Source organism: Electrona antarctica (genome assembly GCF_951216825.1).
Source record: "Electrona antarctica genome assembly, contig: scaffold_218, whole genome shotgun sequence".
In the NCBI taxonomy this organism is placed as follows: Eukaryota; Metazoa; Chordata; class Actinopteri; order Myctophiformes; family Myctophidae; genus Electrona; species Electrona antarctica.
Genome location: NW_027638286.1, coordinates 44130 through 64673, shown reverse-complemented (window position 1 = coordinate 64673; position 20544 = coordinate 44130). Strand labels below are relative to the sequence as shown.

The 20544-nt window shown below is 44.2% G+C and overlaps 2 protein-coding genes across 3 annotated transcripts; both read left to right on the top strand.

The window, feature by feature from the left end:
• Positions 1-1655: 1655 nt before the first annotated feature.
• Positions 1656-5660, top strand: LOC306918219 (tripartite motif-containing protein 5-like; the record flags this gene model as incomplete). The annotated part of the gene is made up of 5 exons (XM_079531092.1): positions 1656-1727; positions 2808-3086; positions 3241-3366; positions 4061-4783; positions 5277-5660. The coding sequence occupies 5 exons, from the start codon at positions 1656-1658 to the stop codon at positions 5658-5660; spliced, it is 1584 nt and encodes a 527-aa protein (XP_079387218.1).
• A 2354-nt stretch (positions 5661-8014) lies between these two features.
• Positions 8015-18642, top strand: LOC306918220 (ubiquitin-conjugating enzyme E2 N-like). Of its 2 annotated transcripts, none has more exons than XM_079531094.1 (4): positions 8015-8153; positions 12043-12289; positions 12858-12998; positions 17961-18642. In XM_079531094.1, exons 1-4 carry the CDS (start codon positions 8124-8126, stop codon positions 18005-18007), a joined length of 465 nt encoding a protein of 154 aa, XP_079387220.1. In that variant the 5' UTR covers positions 8015-8123; the 3' UTR covers positions 18008-18642. The 2 variants fall into 2 exon arrangements, with proteins under 2 accessions (XP_079387220.1, XP_079387219.1); XM_079531093.1 differs by lacking the exon at positions 17961-18642 and adding an exon at positions 14927-15414.
• The last annotated feature ends 1902 nt before the right edge of the window (positions 18643-20544 follow it).

Here is a 20544-nt window from a genome sequence, read left to right as displayed (position 1 = left end):
ATATGCTTGTCCGTGGACCTCCACGAAGCAAAGATGAGTTAAAAATGTTCGCTGTGAAATAACACAAGAACATAAGATTTCCTGATTTTTCAAAAATACAAGCTCTGAGTGCCGTGCTACGAGCTTGTAGATCTCCTATTTTTCAACATGTACAAATAATGGTTAAACGGGTTTAAAGCTAATACGACACTGATGCGTACTCGGGTCTAATTGGGTTAACAGTATAATGTTGTATTTCTGTCTAACATGTTCAAAACAAAGAGAAGCATTACTTAGCCATGAAAGAAGATAGGGGTTACAGTTGCACAACAATTATGTCAACACGGCTGTTGGTAAAGAATAAGGTTGCGAATACAAGCGGCTGAAATGAGTTTTCTTCCGACGGGTGGCTGGCATCTCCCTTAGAGATAGGGTGAGAATTTCAGTCACGCGAGAGAGACTTTGAGTAGAGCCGCTGCTCCTTCGCCTGGAAAGGAGCCAGCTTAGGTGGTTCAGTGCAGGCATCTGGTTAGGATGCCTCTTGAATGTCTCCCTAGGGAGGTCCTCGATGCACGTCCCACTGGGAGGAGACCCCCGGGGCAGACCAAGGCGCAGATGGAGGGATTACATCGACTCACTGGCCTTGGAACGCCTCGGAATCCCCCAGGTAGTCCCCAGAAGTCACTGATGTTGCTATGGAGAGGAATGTCTGGAGCTCTCTGGTGGAGCTGTTGCCCCTGCGACCCGACTACGGATAATCGGTTGAAGATAGACGGATGGATGGATGTTAAAAAGGCCTATTACTATCACAGGAGTTTGTTAACTAGGAGTGGAGACTCAAAACATACCCGTCTCTTCAAAGCCCAGCAAACAATAAAGGAAATACAGGCCCACAGATTTGCATGTATAGACCTCCCCTGACCACACGGTGTCACTATTTACTATTTTGGGTGTACATAGTGGAAAGCATAGGAAACTACTTTGGTTGAACTTCACATTGAAATCAGTCTGTGGCAACTGGCAAATTATAGATTTTCTTTTTTACACACCATTATAATGTTCTTATTTGTATTGATCATAAAACCCACTTACTGAATGTCAATCTCCAGGTAGGTTTTCTTCAGAATATGTATGGCAATTATTTATTATGACAATGGCATATTAGGAGTCCAACTAGTACTAGTGGCTCTTAAATGTTTTATTTGCAAGGACCCCCTTAAGGGTCCACTCCATTTGGTTCCATTTGAACACTCATAGTTACACAGACCTGTTATTCAGGGATATCTGCATGTCCACTCATTTTGTGCGTCTGTGTGACAAAGTGTTGTGAGCTTGTAGATCTGCTATTTTCAGCATGCAACCGAGTGTAAAATAGCTTATACTGGATCTCTTGTCCACTAGTCCCTTCCTGACACGTTAGTCTAGTTTTTATTTGTCGACGAAATTCTCGGTATATTTAGTCTTACTTTTAGTGATCAAATAGGTCCCCCCACAACATTTAACCTCGCATCACCAGGCTTTCCACCACACAACATAAGATCCCATAGCTCCAGTCGAAAGTCGCGCCGTGGTTGGCTAAGTTGGGTTGTCCGCCTTGCCTCTGATTGGATAAGAGCTCGTTGCCTTGACAACTATGCAAGTAACCCATAGCTCATATGACGCAAGTCATTTAGAGTATGATTGGCGACACCTGTGTGTTGGAAGGAAGAGACGCCCAGTGCGGTCTGGACTCTTTTCCCAGTGAAAGGGTGAGTGAAAACAAAACAGTAGTAGTACTGTTGAAAGTTGTCATAAGTAGGAATTGTAACTATAACGGCATACAGAAATAATAAGACCTACTGTACCATCATCCACTACCATAGGTGAGTTCAATGTTTATTGTTCTCATTTGAAACAAAAGCATACATGTGGTCTCCGAGGCTAATGTTATTCCTCATTGTACACACGTTTTTTCCCCCCTGAGTCCATATTATTAATAATAATAATTAAGTGATGGTGGGGGCTGCATGGGGCCCCAGGGCCGCATTAAGTGATGGTGGGGGCTGCATGGGGCCCCAGGGCCGCATTAAGTGATGATGGGGGCTGCATGGGGCCCCAGGGCCGCATTAAGTGATGGTGGGGGCCGCATAGGGCCCCATGGCCGCATTAAGTGATGGTGGGGGCTGCATGGGGCCCCAGGGCCGCATTAAGTGATGGTGGGGGCCGCATAGGGCCCCATGGCCGCATTAAGTGATGGTGGGGGCTGCATGGGGCCCCAGGGCCGCATTAAGTGATGGTGGGGGCTGCATGGGGCCCCAGGGCCGCATTAAGTGATGGTAGGGGCTGCATGGCGTGATTTCCGATTTTAGACATGAAACATTTTTGTACTGTAAAAAGGGACTTTTTTATACTATTCCCTTCAGCTTTATCCTTTGTAGTATTAGACCGAATACGGACACACGCTAATCAACACAAACACTGTATTTATTAGAACACCCAACATTGTGATCAAATCACAATTCAATCAAGCAAACCGCGTAAACAATATTAGTAAATACGGACACACGCTAATCACCACAAACACTTTATTTATTAGAACACCCAGATCGAATCACAATTCTCTGACTGTTTCTGACATTGACAACAACGAGCTCTGGCCAATCAGACGCGCGGGGCATCACCAAGGGCGGGTCTCTGTCTAAAATCGGACGTAGAAAGAAATCACGCGGCTGCATGGGGCCCCAGGGCCACCATTCAGTTGCCCATGGCTACATAGTAAAATGTTCTTGTGTTTGTCACAGTCAGATATTGCATAATTAAATATAAAGTACGTGTCCGTCTCCTTTCAGGTCTACTCAGAACTCCCCAGACTTGTGGCCCTCTGCTCTCCTGTCCAGACCTGTGGCCCTCTGCTCTCCTGTCCAGACCTGTGGCCCTCTGCTCTCCTCCCCAGACCTGTGGCCCTCTGCTCTCCTCCCCAGACCTGTGGCCCTCTGCTCTCCTGCCCAGACCTGTGGCCCTCTGCTCTCCTGCCCAGACCTGTGGCCCTCTGCTCTCCTGTCCAGACCTGTGGCCCTCTGCTCTCCTTCCCAGACCTGTGGCCCTCTGCTCTCCTGCCCAGAGCTGTGGTCCATCATGTTACATGTTACATTGCAGGTGGCTGTACTGTCAAGTAACTTCAAAATTAACAATAAAAAACGCATGAAAACATATTGTGATAATGTCATGCATCGTGATACAGCTGGACAAAATATTGTGTCGTTCCATATCGTCCAACTCTAGCGCAAGGCCCAGAAGCACGTGGCCCCGGAGAGCAGGACGTGTCTGAGCCACGGCGAGCCTCTGAACATCTTCTGCCGAAGCGACCTGGAGATCATCTGTCTGGAGTGTCTGAAGACTGATCACAAGGTAATTTGTATTTAACCAATCAGCTTAAAGGACAACTTTAGTTTTTTTCAACCAAGGTTCATGTTTTAGGTTGTTATTAGAGAAAGTAAAAGATGAGTGTTAATTTTTTTTTCATTTGCTGCTTTCTTTAGTTTTAGCGATTTTAGCTATTTTTGACAGGGGGGCGTTCGAACATGATCCTAAATATGGTGATTTATTTTTGTATTATTTACTATAGTCCTACTAGACCCCAAGAAATTATATCTGGCCACAAAAGATCACAGGATCTATTGAATGTGACAAACTGACATATTGAGCCTAGGACACAGTATGGCATCCCCCTAGTACCTCTACCCTCACATTCAGTAGATCCTGTCTGTCAAAAATAGCTAAAATCGCTAAAACGAAAGAAAGCAGCAAATGAAAAAAAATGAACACTCACCTTTTACTTTCTCTAATAACAACCTAAAACATAAACTTTGGTTGAAAAAAACTAAAGTTGTCCTTTAACACTCGCATGACTGAAGTAAGGCCACCCACTACACAAGCTGAATTTAGCTAAAAAATACCTTTCTTTTTCCTGTGATGTTATTGGCTACTGTAGACCAGACACTGTGATGTGTCTGGTCAATCAATCAGACGCTTTGATACCAAACTAAACATGAACAACAACAATTCTTCCTCGTCTCCCTTTCTCCCCAAATCCTGGCGGCAGGCCCACTCAGCCGTGCTTCTGGAGGAAGAGTACCAGAGGGTGCACGCCGAGCTCCGCCAAATCAGGAGCGGCGTCGTGGTCATGATCGCGGAGCGTCGGAAAAGAGTCCATCAGCTCCGACAGGACCTGCACAGGACCAACGGCTACGCGGCGAAGGACAAGGCGAGCGCCGTCAAAGTGTTCGAAGCTCTGGCGTCGGCCATCCAGAGCCACTGCAACGCGCTCGTCGAGGAGATTGAGGAGAGGCGGCAAGCGGCCCAGGAGCGAGCCCAGCACTCCGCGGACTGGCTGGAGGCCGACATCGCCGCACTCCAGGGGAGAATCGCCGAGATGGAGCGGTCGTTGAACGCCAAGGAGCACCACCGTCTCCTCCAGACGTTCCATTCGCTGTGCGGCGTTCCGGAAGTCCTCGCTTTGAGCGAGGTGCAGAAGACCCCGGCTCCTCAGCGCCTGATGGCCGTTCTGACGGACATCGCCGGGCTGGAGGAGACGCTGCATTACAAGATGGAGGCGGTTCCCAGAGCCAAGCTGGCGTGGGCGCGACGGCGCTACGCACGCCACGTGACCCTTGACCCCGACACAGCCACTGCTGCCCTCGTGCTCTCCGAAGGCGGGAAACAGGTGCGGGCCAGGAGGCCGACGATGTCGTCCCGACACACCAACGACCTGTTCGTCCTGGCCAGAGATTACATCTGCTCGTCTAAGCTCTACTATGAGGTTCAGGTCAGTGTTGTTTTCGTCCACTAAAACCAACTACCTGTTTTCACTGACAAACTACTGTATAATGGGAACTAAATGAAAACTAAGCTACGATGACTAAAACTAAGACTAAATGACAATTTCGTCAACAAATAAAAACTAGACAAAAATGTTAGGAAGGGACTAGTGGACAAGAGATCCAGTATAAGTCATTTTACACTTGGTTGCATGCTGAAAATCAGCTATGAAAATAGCTGATCTGCAAGCTCACAACGTGTCGCGCTGCGACGCGTTGTGAGCTTGTAGAACAGCTATTTTCAGCAAGTCTAAAAATAGTCATTACGACGGCATCAAGGCCCGCCAAAATACATTTTAGTCTACTAAATCACCTGTAGATTTATTCGACTAAAAACTAAACCAACACTAACACATTCCCGGTGACTAAAACTTAGTGAAAACTATTCAAGAGGGCTATGACTAAAACTAAAATAGAATGTTGCTGCCAAAAACAACACAGGTCAGAGGAAACACGGACTGGATGCTGGGAGCCGTCGACCAGTCCTTCAAACACAACAGGAAGCAGCAGGTGGCGAGCTGGTCGCTGCGACTGGATAAGGACGGAAACTATTTGTCCGGCAGAACCAAAAGGCCACCGGCGGCGGCGGCGGCCAACACGACCCGTCTCTTCCCGAGCACGAGGCCCGAGAGGATCGGGATGTTGGTGGACTACACGGGACGCGAGGTGTGTTTTTACGACGTCGACGCCAAGGCTCTGCTGCAATGTTTCACGCAGTGCGAATTTGTGGAGCCGATCTACCCCATGCTGTGGTGCAACTGTGACAACGCTCCTCTCGTTATCCTGTCACCTGGGGCCATCGTGCACGCGTTTAGGTTGACCTAATTTGATTTGATTGTTGTCACAAATAATTGCACCTAACGATTTGATTGTGTTCTTTTGCGTCACTGCCACACATTGTAACATTGCCACGTTACAATTTGTATTTCTCTTTGCCTTTTAGTCTTCGTGATCACAAACGGCACAGGACGAAAAACTTAAATATACAAAGGAATTAAAATGTACAAAATAGCGGAAATAGTTGATCTAGCTTACTGTGTTGTTGTAAGCTTGTAGATCTGCTATGGGCTGTGTGCTATTTTTGAAAAAAAATTGAAAATGTGTGGACATTTTTTCCTAAAATGATGTGATTTTTGTGTTACTGCACAAATTACTGTATGATGATTGAGGCCTGTACAATATTATTGTACTTATCTTGGGAACAAGCTGATATGCAGGCATGTTTAATTTTCCTGGATTCTTTTTTTTGTAGAAATGGTCATATGTTATGGTATATTAATACTATAATAATTTGCCATGGTGTTTTTGTTTTTTTCTTTCGTTTTCCAGGTCAGTTTCTGTTCAAGGCTGGAAAGAAAGTAGAATTATTTGTGAAACAGTTGGGGGGGGGGGGGGTGCTGCTTGGTGGGTGGTGGGGGGATGGTTTGCTGCTTGTTGGGGGGGGGGGGGGGGGGTGGTTTGCTTTTGATCCTCTTTCTGTTATGCAGACTAATTAAAGAGAACTGTTCCAATTTGGTCGATTCAAATTGCTTTACTTGATGTGTAGGTCCTGTGTGTATATATATAGGTCCAAGATATGATAAAAGTATGATGAATGAATAAAAACTAGAAAAGTCGCAATTTTGAAAAATTGCAAAGTGTGGTTGCCGCAATTGCTTACACAGGCCCCTCCCACTATTTTTGCTAGCCAATTAGAATGTCAAGTCACCCCTGTGATTAAATGGAAGTAATTCGGAGGGAGGATTAGCGAATAAAAAAAGGTTACTTTAGAAGAAGAATAAGAAAGAAAGTGGGGGAACCAGACTAATAAAAAAAGACTCTTTGTCAGTGGAAAAAGGTAGTCGATGAACATTTTTCGTCATAGTTTTAGTTGACGAAAACAAAATGGTAAATGGTGCATTTATATAGCGCCTTTATCCAAGGCGCTTTACATAGATTGTTCATTACATTCACCCATTCACACACACATTCATACACAGATCGCGGCGGAAGCCATGCAAGGTACCAACCAGCACATCGGGAGCAATTTGGGGTTCAGTGTCTTGCCCAAGGACACTTCGACATGTAGACAGGAGGAGCCGGGATTCGAACCGCCGACCCAGGGATCATTGGACGACCTGCTCTACCTCCTGAGCCACAGCCGCCCAACAACACTGGTTACCTCAAATAATTGCGATTAGAGTATTATGTAATGACAATAATTGTGACAGTCCTGCTATAACAGGGCCTTAGCATTGTAAAATGTCGTACGTCCACCACAACCAGTACATTAAACATACGTTTTTGTATGGTATTACATACACCAGTGGTTCTCAAACAGTGTTCCGGGGACCACTACCAGCGGTCCTTGAGGGGGTTCCAGTTCCAGACATGGTGGTCCCCAGCTAAATGACAGAGCGTCGGTAACCAAATGGACCCTTAATCCCCTATAGATCTTTAAGAGTGTAACATTTTGTTTATACAGGTCCATTTAGTTTCATTTTTGTTAAAATACACAATTAGAGACTGAAATAATTGTTATTTTGATCAATGATTGCCTATAATGGTACCGACAAACAGCATGGAATTGTGGACAAAATCGTATCGAACTATAGCAAAATATTCTTTAGTTTTGGGTCTGAGAGGCTAAATGTCATCAAATGGATGGTGGTCCCTGGCTCAAATGCTGAATAAATAATGGACCATTGATATGAAAACCACTACACTACACTGTAATCCAGTGGTTCCCAAAGTGGGGTCGGGGGACCCCCAGGGGTTCCAAAATGATAGTTTGGAACCAAATGAACCCTAATGGGTCCATTTGGTTCCATTTATACACTCTCAGAGTTAAATCAATCAATCAATGTATGATTTTACAATATAAATTGGGGGTCCTAGAGATAGAAATGTCATTAAATGGGTGTCTGTAGACTAATCCGTCAAACCTGGGGGTCCTTGAAATTAAACGGGTTGAGAATCAATGCTAGAGATGTAAAAATCTTCTCTTATGGGGGTCCCTGGAATATCTTTTCAAATGGGGGTCCGCGGGCTAATTAGTGTCAATGTGGGGGTCCTTGACATGAAAAAGTTTGGGAACCACTGCTGTAATCATTACATTACACTGACTACACAGCATGAAACCACTACACTTCCCAGCATTCATTTGCTTACGTCATCAGAACCCACCGGAAGTGTGCTAGGTCTGCCCCCGCCCCCCGACCGTCACTTCAGTTCAGTTCAGTCACTCCAACCTGAAGAAGAAGATTCTCCAACAAGAGGATCAAAAATAATAAAGCTTCATTATACAACATGGCCGGCTTGCCCCGAAGGATTATAAAGGTAAACTTTAACGTTTTGACAACACGCGAAGCCCTTTTGGCGGGACTGTTTGTGGTGTTTCCCCGCGTAACGTTGGCGCCCCAGACAGGCAGACAGCTAGTAGCGTGATGCTTGTTATCATCAGGCTAGCTGTTAGCTACCAGTGTTGCCATGTCCGCTTGTTATAAGCGTCTTTGGGCTTGTTTTATCTGTAAAGTTGCTTGTAAATATTTTGTAGTTTGGCCTTGTTTCTAAAGTGTAGTTGTTTATTTGGGCTTGTTTCTAAAGCGTAGTTGTTTATTTGGGTTTGTTTCTAAAGTGTAGTTGCTTATTTGGGCAATTGGGCTTGTTTCTAGTTGCTTATTTGGGCTTGTTTCTAAAGTGTAGTTGCTTATTTGGGCAATTGGGCTTGTTTCTAGTTGCTTATTTGGGCTTGATTCTAAAGTGTAGTTGCTTATTTGGGCAATTGGGCTTGATTCTAAAGTGTAGTTGCTTATTTGGGCTTTTTTCCTAATGTTTAAACCAGTTATTCTCATTTCTCACACATTCCCAATCCCAGGACGTCCAGATTAATGTATTTGTCCAAGGACCCTACAACATGTAAACAATATGTTGTGCCAGTACCAGCTTTGTGTTAAAATGTTTCAAAAATATTCCACATTTGTCACCTTTTTTCCATTATTTGTTTTGTTGAAAATTGCAGATTTACAAGCCGTAGGGAGGAGTTTCGCTCAGAACGGGTTATTCTGGTTGCCATTTTCCTGCCTACCAGTTGGGCTTGTTTTCATAGACCTGGATGCTTATTTCTCTCACACAATCTGGCAAAACTGCTGCTGCCAGTGCTTTACTTCCTGCTCACTCCCCTGGCTGTGCGTGGCTTCATTTGTGTACAAATCAACGTGTGTGTGTGTGTGTGTGTGTGTGTGTGTGTGTGTGTGTGTGTGTGTGTGTGTGTGTGTGTGTGTGTGTGTGTGTGTGTGTGTGTGTGTGTGTGTGTGTGTGTGTGTGTGTGTGTGTGTGTGTGTGTGTGTGTGTGTGTGTGTGTGTGTGTGTGTGTGTGTGTGTGTGTGTGTGTGTGTGTGTGTGTGTGTGTGTGTGTGGGGTGAAATAAGCATAGCCTGGTTTGGAGACTTCTATTATTGGCTTGAAAACTCAATAGCGATTGTTAGCTAGCTGTGTTTGCAGTGCACACACACACTCCTCGCCAACCATAACTGAAATACATAAGCAATATCACAATGTATATCTCATGAACACAGAGATATACTAAACTGTTATTTAACAGTTTATTTTTGAATGTAATGATCAGATCACTGAACTGAACTGAAGGCTGCTTTTACTGGTCCCTAAACTAAGGAAACTTGAAGTGAGCCAGGCCCCCCAAAATGGTGCACACTCATCTTATCAGTTCCTTTACCTCTAGGCCAATATAAGATGTATTTTGTTTTACAACCAACATATTGGTCATTGGAAGCAGCAGGAGTTAAAGGGGCATTCCACTCATTTTCAACATTTTACTATGTCATTAATATAGCTTAGAGCTGTTGTGTGGAAATAATAAAAAAGTCCCCCCCATTCTGTGTTTCCTAGAACTGGAGGTCTGGAAAAAAACATTAACATGGTGAAACACATCTTGATGATGTCATCAAGATGTGTTTCACCATGTTAATGGTTTTTTTCATAATTACAGTTCTAGGAAAAACAGAATGGGGGGGACTTTTTTATTATTTCCACAGCTCTAAGCTATATTAATGACATAGTAAAATGTTGAAAATGAGTGGAATTCTCCTTTAATAACAAACACAAGTTAGTTTTCCTTGTAAGGGCAGTGGTTTTCAACCCTCTTCATGTCAAGTCCCATTATTTATTGGGCATTTTGAGCCACGGACCTAACCTGACTCCGCCAGATGGGGCAGCAGAGAGTACACTGGGTTCCCCCCTCCTGCTCCCATCTGGGAACTCTCAGGCAGATTTGATGCCCGGCCACAAAACGGCCTGGCCAATCAGCGGCAGCTAGAGGCGGGATCAAGGCAGCACTGTGTATGGCTTGATCCCGCCACCATTTGATGAGTTTAAAGCCCTAACCACACCAGTGGCGTATGTATCTACAAAAACAAGACCTGAGAACTATTAGTGGACAGCTGATTGGCCGTTGCGGTAAATGCATGCCTTTCAGCCTCTGTATCCTACTCGTCTGGCAGGTATATCTCTTTGAAAACCTTTAGTGCTACGATTGTGCGCGGGACGACGACAATTAACACATCTTGCCTGCCCAAAATGTAATTCCTGAAAACGCCACTGACTGAACCACACCAAAGGGTCAAGACGGTTTTAGCGTTGCTGTCCCTGCGGTGTGATATGTCTTGATGCACGTTGACCCACGTTGGCCCTAGTAGTGATTAAACGCATGAAATTCAATGGCCCAAACCACACCAAAGGCTCGAGACGGTTTTAGCGTGAACTCCTTGCAACTGTTTGGGCCCAAGGAGTTGCAGGGTGACCCTTTGGTGTGGTTAGGGTTTTAGCCTCTCAGACCCAAAACTAAAGAATATTATTTTGTTGTTATTGGATAAGATTTTGTACACACACACACAATTCCATGCTGTAATATTGATGTTGGTGCCATTAGGAGAGATATCAGGCAAAGGTTGATCAAAATATCAATTCTTCTACATTCTCTTAATAGTGTAGACTCTAGTCTACTGTCTACACTATTAAGATAATGTAGAAGTGTAGACTTCCTAAATTAAGTAATGCAGAAGTTTAACAATAATTTAACTCTTGAGTGTAAAATGAAACCAAATGGACCCGTAAAGGGTCCATTTTGGTTTAATTTTGCGCTCTCAAGAGTTAAAGATCTATGAGGGTCCAATTGGTTACCAACTCAGCTGGGGGGGACCACCTGGAACCCCCTCAAGGACCACTGGTGGTCCCCGGACCACCGGTTGACTGGCTTTCTATAGTCTACAACTGACTTCACCTGCCAAAAACAATTGTCATCCCTTCAGATTCCTCTGTCTGCTGTTTTGACTGGTTAAGATATTATTTTGTGGCTTTCGCCTTTATTTTGCAACCACTTCCTTAAGTGAGTGTGTGTGTGGGTGGCTGACTGGCTGGCTGGGTGCGTCTGAGCACGAAAACAGCATGGTTGTTTTTCACCACCTGTGCGCAACCTAACACACACACAAACACACACGCACATATTAACTGTATATGGTGATTTTGGGTGTGCCAGTATAGTACAGTACAGTACAGTAGAGGGACCCCCACACGGTAACTCTGTCATTTCTCAACCGTTTCGGACGCGGGACGGCTCGCCGGAATCGGAATCGGGCCTCCCTCACATTTTCACGATTTAAAAAAAATAGCAGCGCGCTATGAGCTTGTAGATCTGCTATTTTTCAATAGCTAAAGCATAACATAATGCACCAAAAGGGGTTCCCGCCCAAAATGGGTTAATTGCTAGTTCCAACTCCCCCCACCCCAAGTATGGTTTGCCACCCTTTACTTGGTGAAAGGGAAATTCTCCGTATCCATTATTCTATTGTGATTAGTCATTATTACTTTTTTATTATGTTCGTATTCATAATATGACATCACAGCCAGGTATGTTTTATTGAATTTAACGATTGATTGCTTAAGCGTTATTCATAGTCTGGATTCACGAGCCGTGGTGAAGAGCAAACCACCGCCCCCGCCCCAGCCCTTCTCTTTGCTTTTACTCACCATCGCTTAACGTTATTTCAGCTCCGGTGGTCACCTCACCACCGGAGCGGTGGTCACCCCACCACCGAAAATCCAGACTATGAATGAGCCTTTACATTGACTAAACGCCTAGTTTATATTTAGTCTTCGTCTGTGAAAAAAGTAGTAGTTGACGAAAATGATTCTCTCTCTCCCTCTTGGTCAGGAGACCCAGCGGTTGATGGCGGAGCCCGTGCCGGGGATCAGGGCGGAGCCGGACGAGGGGAACGCACGCTACTTCCACGTGGTGATCGCCGGGCCTCAGGACTCGCCCTTCGAGGGAGGCACCTTCAAACTGGAACTGTTCCTGCCCGAGGAGTACCCCATGGCCGCTCCCAAAGTGCGATTCATGACCAAAATCTACCACCCCAACGTCGACAAGCTGGGGAGAATATGCTTAGACATTTTGAAAGGTAGGAATGTGTTTGTGTTGTGTTGCGTAGCCTCGGTAGTCTGTACCAGTGTTGTTTTTGGCAGCACATTTTGATTTTAGTTTTAGTCATAGTCTCTTGAATAGTTTTCATTTAGTTTTAGTCACCTGGAATGTCTTAGTGTTTAGTCTAGTTTTAGTCGACTAAATATAAGATTTTTGTAGACTAAATCTACAGTTGATTTAGTCGACTAAAATGTATTTTGGCGGGCCTTGATGCCGTCCTAATATTTTTTTCACTTGCTGAAAATAGCTGATCTACAAGCCCACAACGTAGACCATTTTTACAAATTGCAGCATTTAACTACCATTTCATTTTATATGGTTATAATCTGGTTATATTCATGTAGAAAACGGAAGAAGAAATTATTATTATAACTACAGCTAGCAAAATAAACTAGAATAAAAAAAAACAGTACCGTAGTGCATCCCGTGGATGCAGAGGTCGTCGTTGTATTGCGTCCCTTAACTATAAACTGCGTTTTGGGATGCAAAATGCACACTATTTTAATCTCTGCAGGGCTTATTAACATAATTCTCCCGTTCTCCAGATAAGTGGTCTCCGGCGCTGCAGATCCGAACAGTGCTGCTCTCCATACAGGCGTTACTAAGCGCTCCGAACCCAGATGACCCGCTGGCCAACGATGTGGCGGAGCAGTGGAAGTCGAACGAAGCCCAAGCCATCGAGACAGGTGAGTCATCACCATGGGTTCACATGGGGTCATTTGTTGTTTTTGTTTTGTTTGTGGCAGGCAATTTCGGTCTACTATAAAACTATGACGGAAAATGTCCATCGAGGCGTCGACTATCCGAATGTCTGTTTTCACTGACGAAAACTAAATGAGAACTAAATAAAAAAAATCCCATGACGACTAAAAGTAAGATTTAATGTACTGACAATTTCGTAAACCAATAAAAACTAGACTCAAATGTTAGGGAGGTAGTAGTCGTTTGGTTGTGCTTAGGTGTTGCGCTATGAAAATAGCAGATCTACAAGCTTGTACATCGGCTATTTTCAGCATACAACCACGGGTACGAACACCATCAAGGCCCGACAAAATGCGCTTTTGCCGACAAAATCAACTGTAGATTAAGTCGACTAAAATCATATGATATTTACTCGACTAAAACTTGACCAACACTAAAACATTTCAGGTGACTAAAATATGACTAAAACTAAATAAAATTCCCACCGGGGGACGCTGTGGGCGTGTTCTGTCCTCTGCGTCATCAGCGCCTACACCCTAGGTGGGGTTGTTTACAGGGCCTTTCTGTCTTTGAGTTTACTGGAAACGTCAATAATAATAGTATGAAATTGATCTGAACTGCATAACAAAAGTATCTTTGACATTTTGAGTCAATCAGTGAAAGACAAGATGTCAAATTTAATGGACAAGTTGACAACAATGACAGTTGGCTTTGTTGGTATCCCATCATGTGGGGGACACAATTCAATTGTTTCTTAGATTATATTTCCTGATATGTCGTGAATTTTTGCTGTCTTGGTTTTATTCAGTCGCAACAATGGCTTGGCTTGCCCCCTCCATTTAATCTGATGTCGTTCAGTTCCAAAATAAATGGAAAATGTTTATGAATGGAATTTCTGAAACGCCCTACGAGGCTGTCAAAATACAGCGACCAACTTGTTTGTTTTTTTGTTACGCAACTTTAAATGATTTATATGCAGATAAACATGTTTGCTTCAACGTCCTTTAATTGGCTTCTGAAACTTGTGTAATGTTTGGTTAGGAGTTGGTTTATGAGTTTATGAAGTGTTTTGACAACCCACACCGAAGCAGCTTGTTCGTTCCCACATCATCCAGTTCTAATGTTGACTAAATATTCCGCTGGGATCCTCCTCGAACTCGGAGCAGTGGCGTGCACAGACATTTAGAGGGGCAGGTGCTCAAGTGAAAAAAGGGCACCTGTATAGCACCTTCATCCAAGGCGCTATACATAGATTGTGCATTACATTCACACACACACCGATGGCGGAGGAAACCATGCAAGGCACCAACCTGCACATCGGGAGCAATTAGGGGTTCAGTATCTTGACACACTTGACACTAACTCTGGGGAAGCCCGGGATCGAACCGGGAACCTTGCGGTTCCTATCTGGCCACTCTACCACTGAGACTGCCGCCGCCGATTAACGATTTAATTGTGTTTTTGTCATCGGTATATACGAACACACACACACAAAGTTTGCCTCGTAACTAAAACATGCACAGTATGTTCTTTTCTTATCAAGACCATTCAATGCAGCCAGTATGGACATTTCCTACTGTACATACTGCCTACAGCGAGCAGGCCACTAGGAAACGCAGAAGTGAAATTACTGCCGCCGAAGCGAAAACGTTGTGAACTTACTGACTTACATGGCTGGTTAAGATTGATACAAGGTTAAGGGAATTTCGTAGCCGGTTAAGACTTAGGTTAGGGTTAGGTTTAGCCATTACGGTTAGTAATTGTGGGACAACCGCGACCAACTCCACGTCGGAAAACAATGGCTGACATTGCATGCTGATGATGGCGGACATTAAATACAGAGATAACATCCAAAACCGCTCACCGTCTCTCTGTCCCTCTCTTCTCTTCTCCTCTCCTCTCCTCCCGCCAGCCCGGAAATGGACCCGGCTCTATGCAGAGAACAACATATCATTGACATTTTGAGTCAATCAGTGAAAGACAAGAGAGAGGCTGCCATAGCATGAATGCTTTTATTGTTGTAAACTGACTGCCAGTGTGCCAAAGACAAATTTTTCATTTTATGTCAAATTGAATGGACAAGTTGACAACAATGACAGTTGGCTTTGTTGGTATCCCATCATGTGGGGGTCTGGGGGACACAATTCAATTGTTTCTTAGATTATATTTCCTGGTATGTCGTGAATTTTTGCTGTCTTGGTTTTATTCAGTCACAACAATGGCTTGGCTTGCCCCCTCCATTTAATCTGATGTCGTTCAGTTCCAAATTAAATGGAAAATGTTTATGAATGGTATTTCTGTACGCCCTACGAGGCTGTCAAAATACAGCGACCCGCTTGTTTGTTTTTTTGTTACGCAACTTTAAATGATTTATAATGCAGATAAACATGTTTGCTTCAATGTCCTTTAATTGGCTTCTGAAACTTGTGTAATGTTTGGTTATGAGTTGGTTTATGAGTTTATTAAGTGTTTTGACAACCCACACCGAAGCAGCTTGTTCGTGAAAAAAGGGCACCTTGTGCAGCGAGTGGAACCGGCCGGTTGCCTTAATAGTGTGAGATTTATAGATTTTGGGGCATAAATAATGTATTAGAAGCTTTTTTTGTATCAAGGATTGATCAATGTCACCTTGGTCCACACACTGTACACACTGTACCCTTTCTCCAAAAGGGCACATTTTGGAGGGCACATTGCTGTCCAGAGGGCAAGGGCAGGTGGTGCTCTAGCACCCCCTAGTGTCTATCTGTGCACGCCACTGACTGGCTACGTTGGCCAGTTGGAAATTATACTGATCCCTAGGGCTGCTGTCACCAGTACACGTTTAACTTGACCATTCATTGTCACACTGATAATTGTGATTAAATGATACATTTATATAGCGCCTTCGTCCAAGGCGCTATACATAGATTGTGCATTACATTCACACACACACACCGATGGCGGAGGAAACCATGCAAGGCACCAACCTGCACATCGGGAGCAATTAGGGGTTCAGTATCTTGACACACTTGACACTAACTCTGGGGGAGCCCGGGATCGAACCGGGAACCTTGAACCTTGTTCCTATCTGGCCACTCTGCCCCTGAGACAGTAGTACATCGCCGATTAACGATTTAATTGTGTTTTTGTCATCGGAATATACAAACACACACACACATACACACATACACACACACACACACACAAAGTTTGCCTCGTAACTAAAACATGCACAGTATGTTCTTTTCTTATCAAGACCATTCAATGCAGCCAGTATGGACATTTCCTACATACTGCCTACAGCGAGCAGGCCACTAGGAAACGCAGAAGTTAAATTACTGCCGCCCAGGGCTCCAGCGTGCGACCTATTAGGTCGCATATGCGACTTAATTTATTAAGGGTGATACTTAAAATTGAATGAGGTCGCACAGGTGCGACTTGCTGGAATGAGTGGAGGGGAAAAAAAACATCCCGCAGTGCTTGCCCGTTCCATTGATTGAAAACATTGGACGTTCGCCTGACGCCCAGTGTTCAAAGAACGATCATTCACAAAAACCCACAAATAAGCCCTTCAGACTTGGATGGTCAGAGCGGCGCGATTACATACAAAGTCAATTCAAAGACGAGAATTGCGCAAACGGGCGCGGCGCGACCTGCCGCGGTACAAACTGGACGAACCGAGGCGAATATATATTCAGGTCTGAACGCAGCTTATCCGACACAAATTAACGAATCTTTCTCAGCTGTACAATTTCACTGGAGCGCGCAGCGCGCATATCTAACTGCATGATGATGATCAGTCATGATCTACACAGACAGCCGACTCCCGACCCAAACACTGAGTGAAACTTAGTAAACGTGTTGTTTGATTAAACATGTGCCACGAAATGTGCCACGAAAAATAGCTTCCAAAGCTTGTTATGTTTGCATCGAGGAGGTAGTGTCCATACCATACGTCCATACATGATGATCGGCCAACAAAATACATTAATCTCCCTGATGCCTGATTTATTCTTCGTGTTCCGTGCTGAAAATAGCTGATCTACAAGCTCACAACGCGTCGCGACGCGTTGTGAGCTTGTAGATCAGCTATTTTCAGCACGCGGAGATATGCAGGCTCTGAGAGCATTCAGAAACTTTTGCCTTCACAATAAAAGCATGCAGCTTTCATAAGTTGGCCCATAAAGAAAAGGATTAAGAATTTGGTGGCATTTCACATTGCAAAAGATTTTTTCCAAAATGTAAAAATATTATAATAAGGAATTCATTTGGATAATGGTAATGGAGATATTGTACAAATTGTCACTTTATTAATCCAAAAGGTTTGGACTGCATTTCATTTTCAACACAAAACCTTAAACTGACTTTCTGTGTGTGGAATATAAATATTACCTTTATTGACTGAGTGACTTTGTGGTGGGTTGAAACCATCTACAGTGTTTTGAAGTATAACCAGGTAGGTTGCTGTTTTTTACACAGTGACCGTTGTAGGGGGTTTTATGATTCAAACCTTATGGTGGAAACCACTACATAAATAAATGGCGCCCGATGTGGGGGCATGATAAGATCATGTATTAATACCACTATACAAAGAAAAAAATGGTGCTACCTAATTTGTGGTGGCGCTACCAAATGAAAAGGTAGGTGGCACCAGTGCTACCTGTGAAAAGGTTAGTCTGGAGCACTGCTGCCGCCGAAGCGAAAACGTCGTGAAACTGACTTACATGGCTGGTTAAGATTGATACAAGGTTAAGGGAATTTCGTAGCCGGTTAAGACTGAGGTTAGGGTTAGGTAAGGTTTAGCCATTACGATTAGTAATTGTGGGACAACCGTGACCAACGCCACGTCGGAAAACAATGGCTGACATTGCATGCTGATGATGACCGGACATTAAATACGGAGATAACACCCAAAACCGCTCACCGTCTCTCTGTCCCTCTCTTCTCTTCTCCTCTCCTCCCGCCAGCCCGGAAATGGACCCGGCTCTATGCAGAGAACAACATGGAGGTATAGAGAGGACCACGAGAAGGGCCAGAGAGGTCGTCTGTCTGAATGTTCGGCTCCGTAACACAATGTATTTCCTCCTCCTACTCTGCCAAGATGGCCTCTCTTCCCTTCACGCTTCTCGCTTTTAATGAACTCAACAAACGACGACAACCTACGACGACGACGACAACAACAACGACCGCAGCTGCAGCAGCATAAAGAAATGAAATGACGCAAGTCCAAATCTAGTCCGAAAAGAAAAGCTGACAATATATTTACTGCTACAAGCCTCTTGTTGACTTATGTTCCTTAACCCCCCCCCCTCCCTCCCAAAAGACTTGTTGACTTATGTTCCTTAACCCCCCCCCCTCCCTCCCTCCCAAAAGACATGTTAGCTGTTTGTTAGTCTTTGTCCCGTCTCTCTCTCACTGTACGGAAATGGAAATCTGGGACAGAGGCCGATGACTTCCTCCCCGCTAGACTTTTATGAACGCATCTGTTGTCGAAACGACACGAGATGTGCTGCCGTTGCTAAGCTTTGCTCATACCATATGTGTTGTCATGTTTAGAAATGTACATGGACGGCGTTAGTGCTGCTTCAAATGCAGCATATTGAATCGTGTCATTTTTTCCCCAATACATCGGTATGTGTTTTATTATTATGCCGTCTGTCATCTCATCTCTTTTCTTTTAAGAACGTACGTTACGGTTGACTATTCTCCCATTAGAGGATGCTGGTGGCTTGAATGAAAAGTGGAAATGGTGAATATACTCCCCACTTTGTAGGAGTAGGGTTGGGACCTGCAACCGGTTCTTTTTCAGACCCCGGTTTCCCAGATTTGAAGAACCGGAATCGGTTCCATCGTATTTGGAACCGTTTTTTTTTTTTTCAGAGGTCAGAGGTGATTCTGTGGACTTGATGTCTTCTGCTTTGTAATTACAGATGCCAGTGGTTCTCAAACGTTTTAATTTCACTCTGAGAGAGTACAAATGGATCAAATCCATTTGGCTCCATTTGTTACACTCTCAGAGTTACAGATCTGTAAGGGTCCATTTGGTTCCATGTGTACTCTCTCAGAGTTACAGACCTGTAAGGGTCCATTTGGTTCCATGTGTACTCAGAGTTACAGACCTGGAAGGGTCCATTTGGTTCCATGTGTACTCTCTCAGAGTTACAGACCTGGAAGGGTCCATTTGGTTCCATGTGTACTCACTCAGAGTTACAGACCTGTAAGGGTCCATTTGGTTCCATGTGTACTCTCAAAGTTACAGTCCTGTAAGGGTCCATTTGGTTCCTTGTGTACACTCTCAGAGCTACAGTCCTGGAAAGGAACCCACTATAGGAATCGTTAAGGAACCAGAATCTTTAAAATCCTAAAGTTTCCCAACCCTAGCTGTGAGGTCTACTTAACTGCTGTGATGAGATTAGTAACAGTTCCGTGTGTGTGCACGCGTGCGTTCTTCCCGATATTTCATGGTGTTCGCTACGGTGCATGCCGACGCTATAGCTGACAGGCTAGCGTTCGTACAGTGCGTGTTGTTCTGAAAGCTCCGTAGCACGCTTGGCAGGCGTCGGAACGCACCACAAGTGAAGTTGCTTCCGGTCACACCATTTTTACAGACAGTGGTACCTTGGATACAGAAGTACAGTTATTATTATTGCCAAAATGTTGGTCTGCTTCTTTTAACGGGGTGCCATAATATACAATATCAATCCCGTAAGCCCTAACCTAAACCCTGCACTGTCTCTTAACCAAATACCGTTTTCAGCGTGTGTGCCGGCATATTAATGACGCTGTAATTGTGCAACATCTCCCAGTCCCAGCTACTGGCAAATGAAGTGAATCTTTTGAAATGAATGTACTGATCCTAACAAGCTGTTGGTGTTGAGGCAACAACGTCTAGACTTGAGTGTTGTGGGTTCACAAACCTTTTCAGTTGGAGTCCCAAAAGACACATTTTGGTGTCTCCCTCGGCGGGACTCAAACTTACATGATGAATTAATCGCTGAAGCCCCATTTAAATAATAGTTACAATAGCAAGTTATACATTAAGCTCAAAGTGTGACACCTTTTATTAATGAATTGTTTGTTACTTTATCCCTTGCATTTATTCTCATTTCTGCACTAGTGCAAGTGGAGTTTTGTTTGAGTCCACTGGGGGTCACTGTTTCTACAGGCCTTTTTCTACAGGCCTGTTTCTACAGGCCTTTTAAAAACGCAAACCTTCCCTTTTTAGAAATTGTGAAGGTGGAAACGGATATCTTGACATTTGACATTTATCTTCCCTCTAGCGCCGGTCATGTCGCATCGCAGGACCACAGTTTCGACAAGATGACCGTCAGCTTTCCTTAAAATGCCTTATTATTATTATTATCATTATGCATCGTAGACCCACCCGTCATTAACTGATGAAGCCATATTAAAAAAACCTTCGGAAAATTAGGTTATCTACGAGTTCACAATGCGCTGCCTGTGTGAGCTTGTAGATCAGCTTTTTTTTTTATAAAATGAATATATGCATACTTTCCCCATTAGCTATCTAGTGATTTAAAAAAAAGGTGC

Excerpts from the sequence above, each read along its gene's own strand:
- LOC306918220 (XM_079531093.1), top strand. The coding sequence starts at position 8,124 with ATGGCCGGCTTGCCCCGAAGGATTATAAAG. Across the intron at positions 8,154-12,042 it reads TGCCCCGAAGGATTATAAAG|GAGACCCAGCGGTTGATGGC; the intron begins GTAAACTTTAAC and ends CCTCTTGGTCAG. Across the intron at positions 12,290-12,857 it reads ATGCTTAGACATTTTGAAAG|ATAAGTGGTCTCCGGCGCTG; the intron begins GTAGGAATGTGT and ends CCCGTTCTCCAG.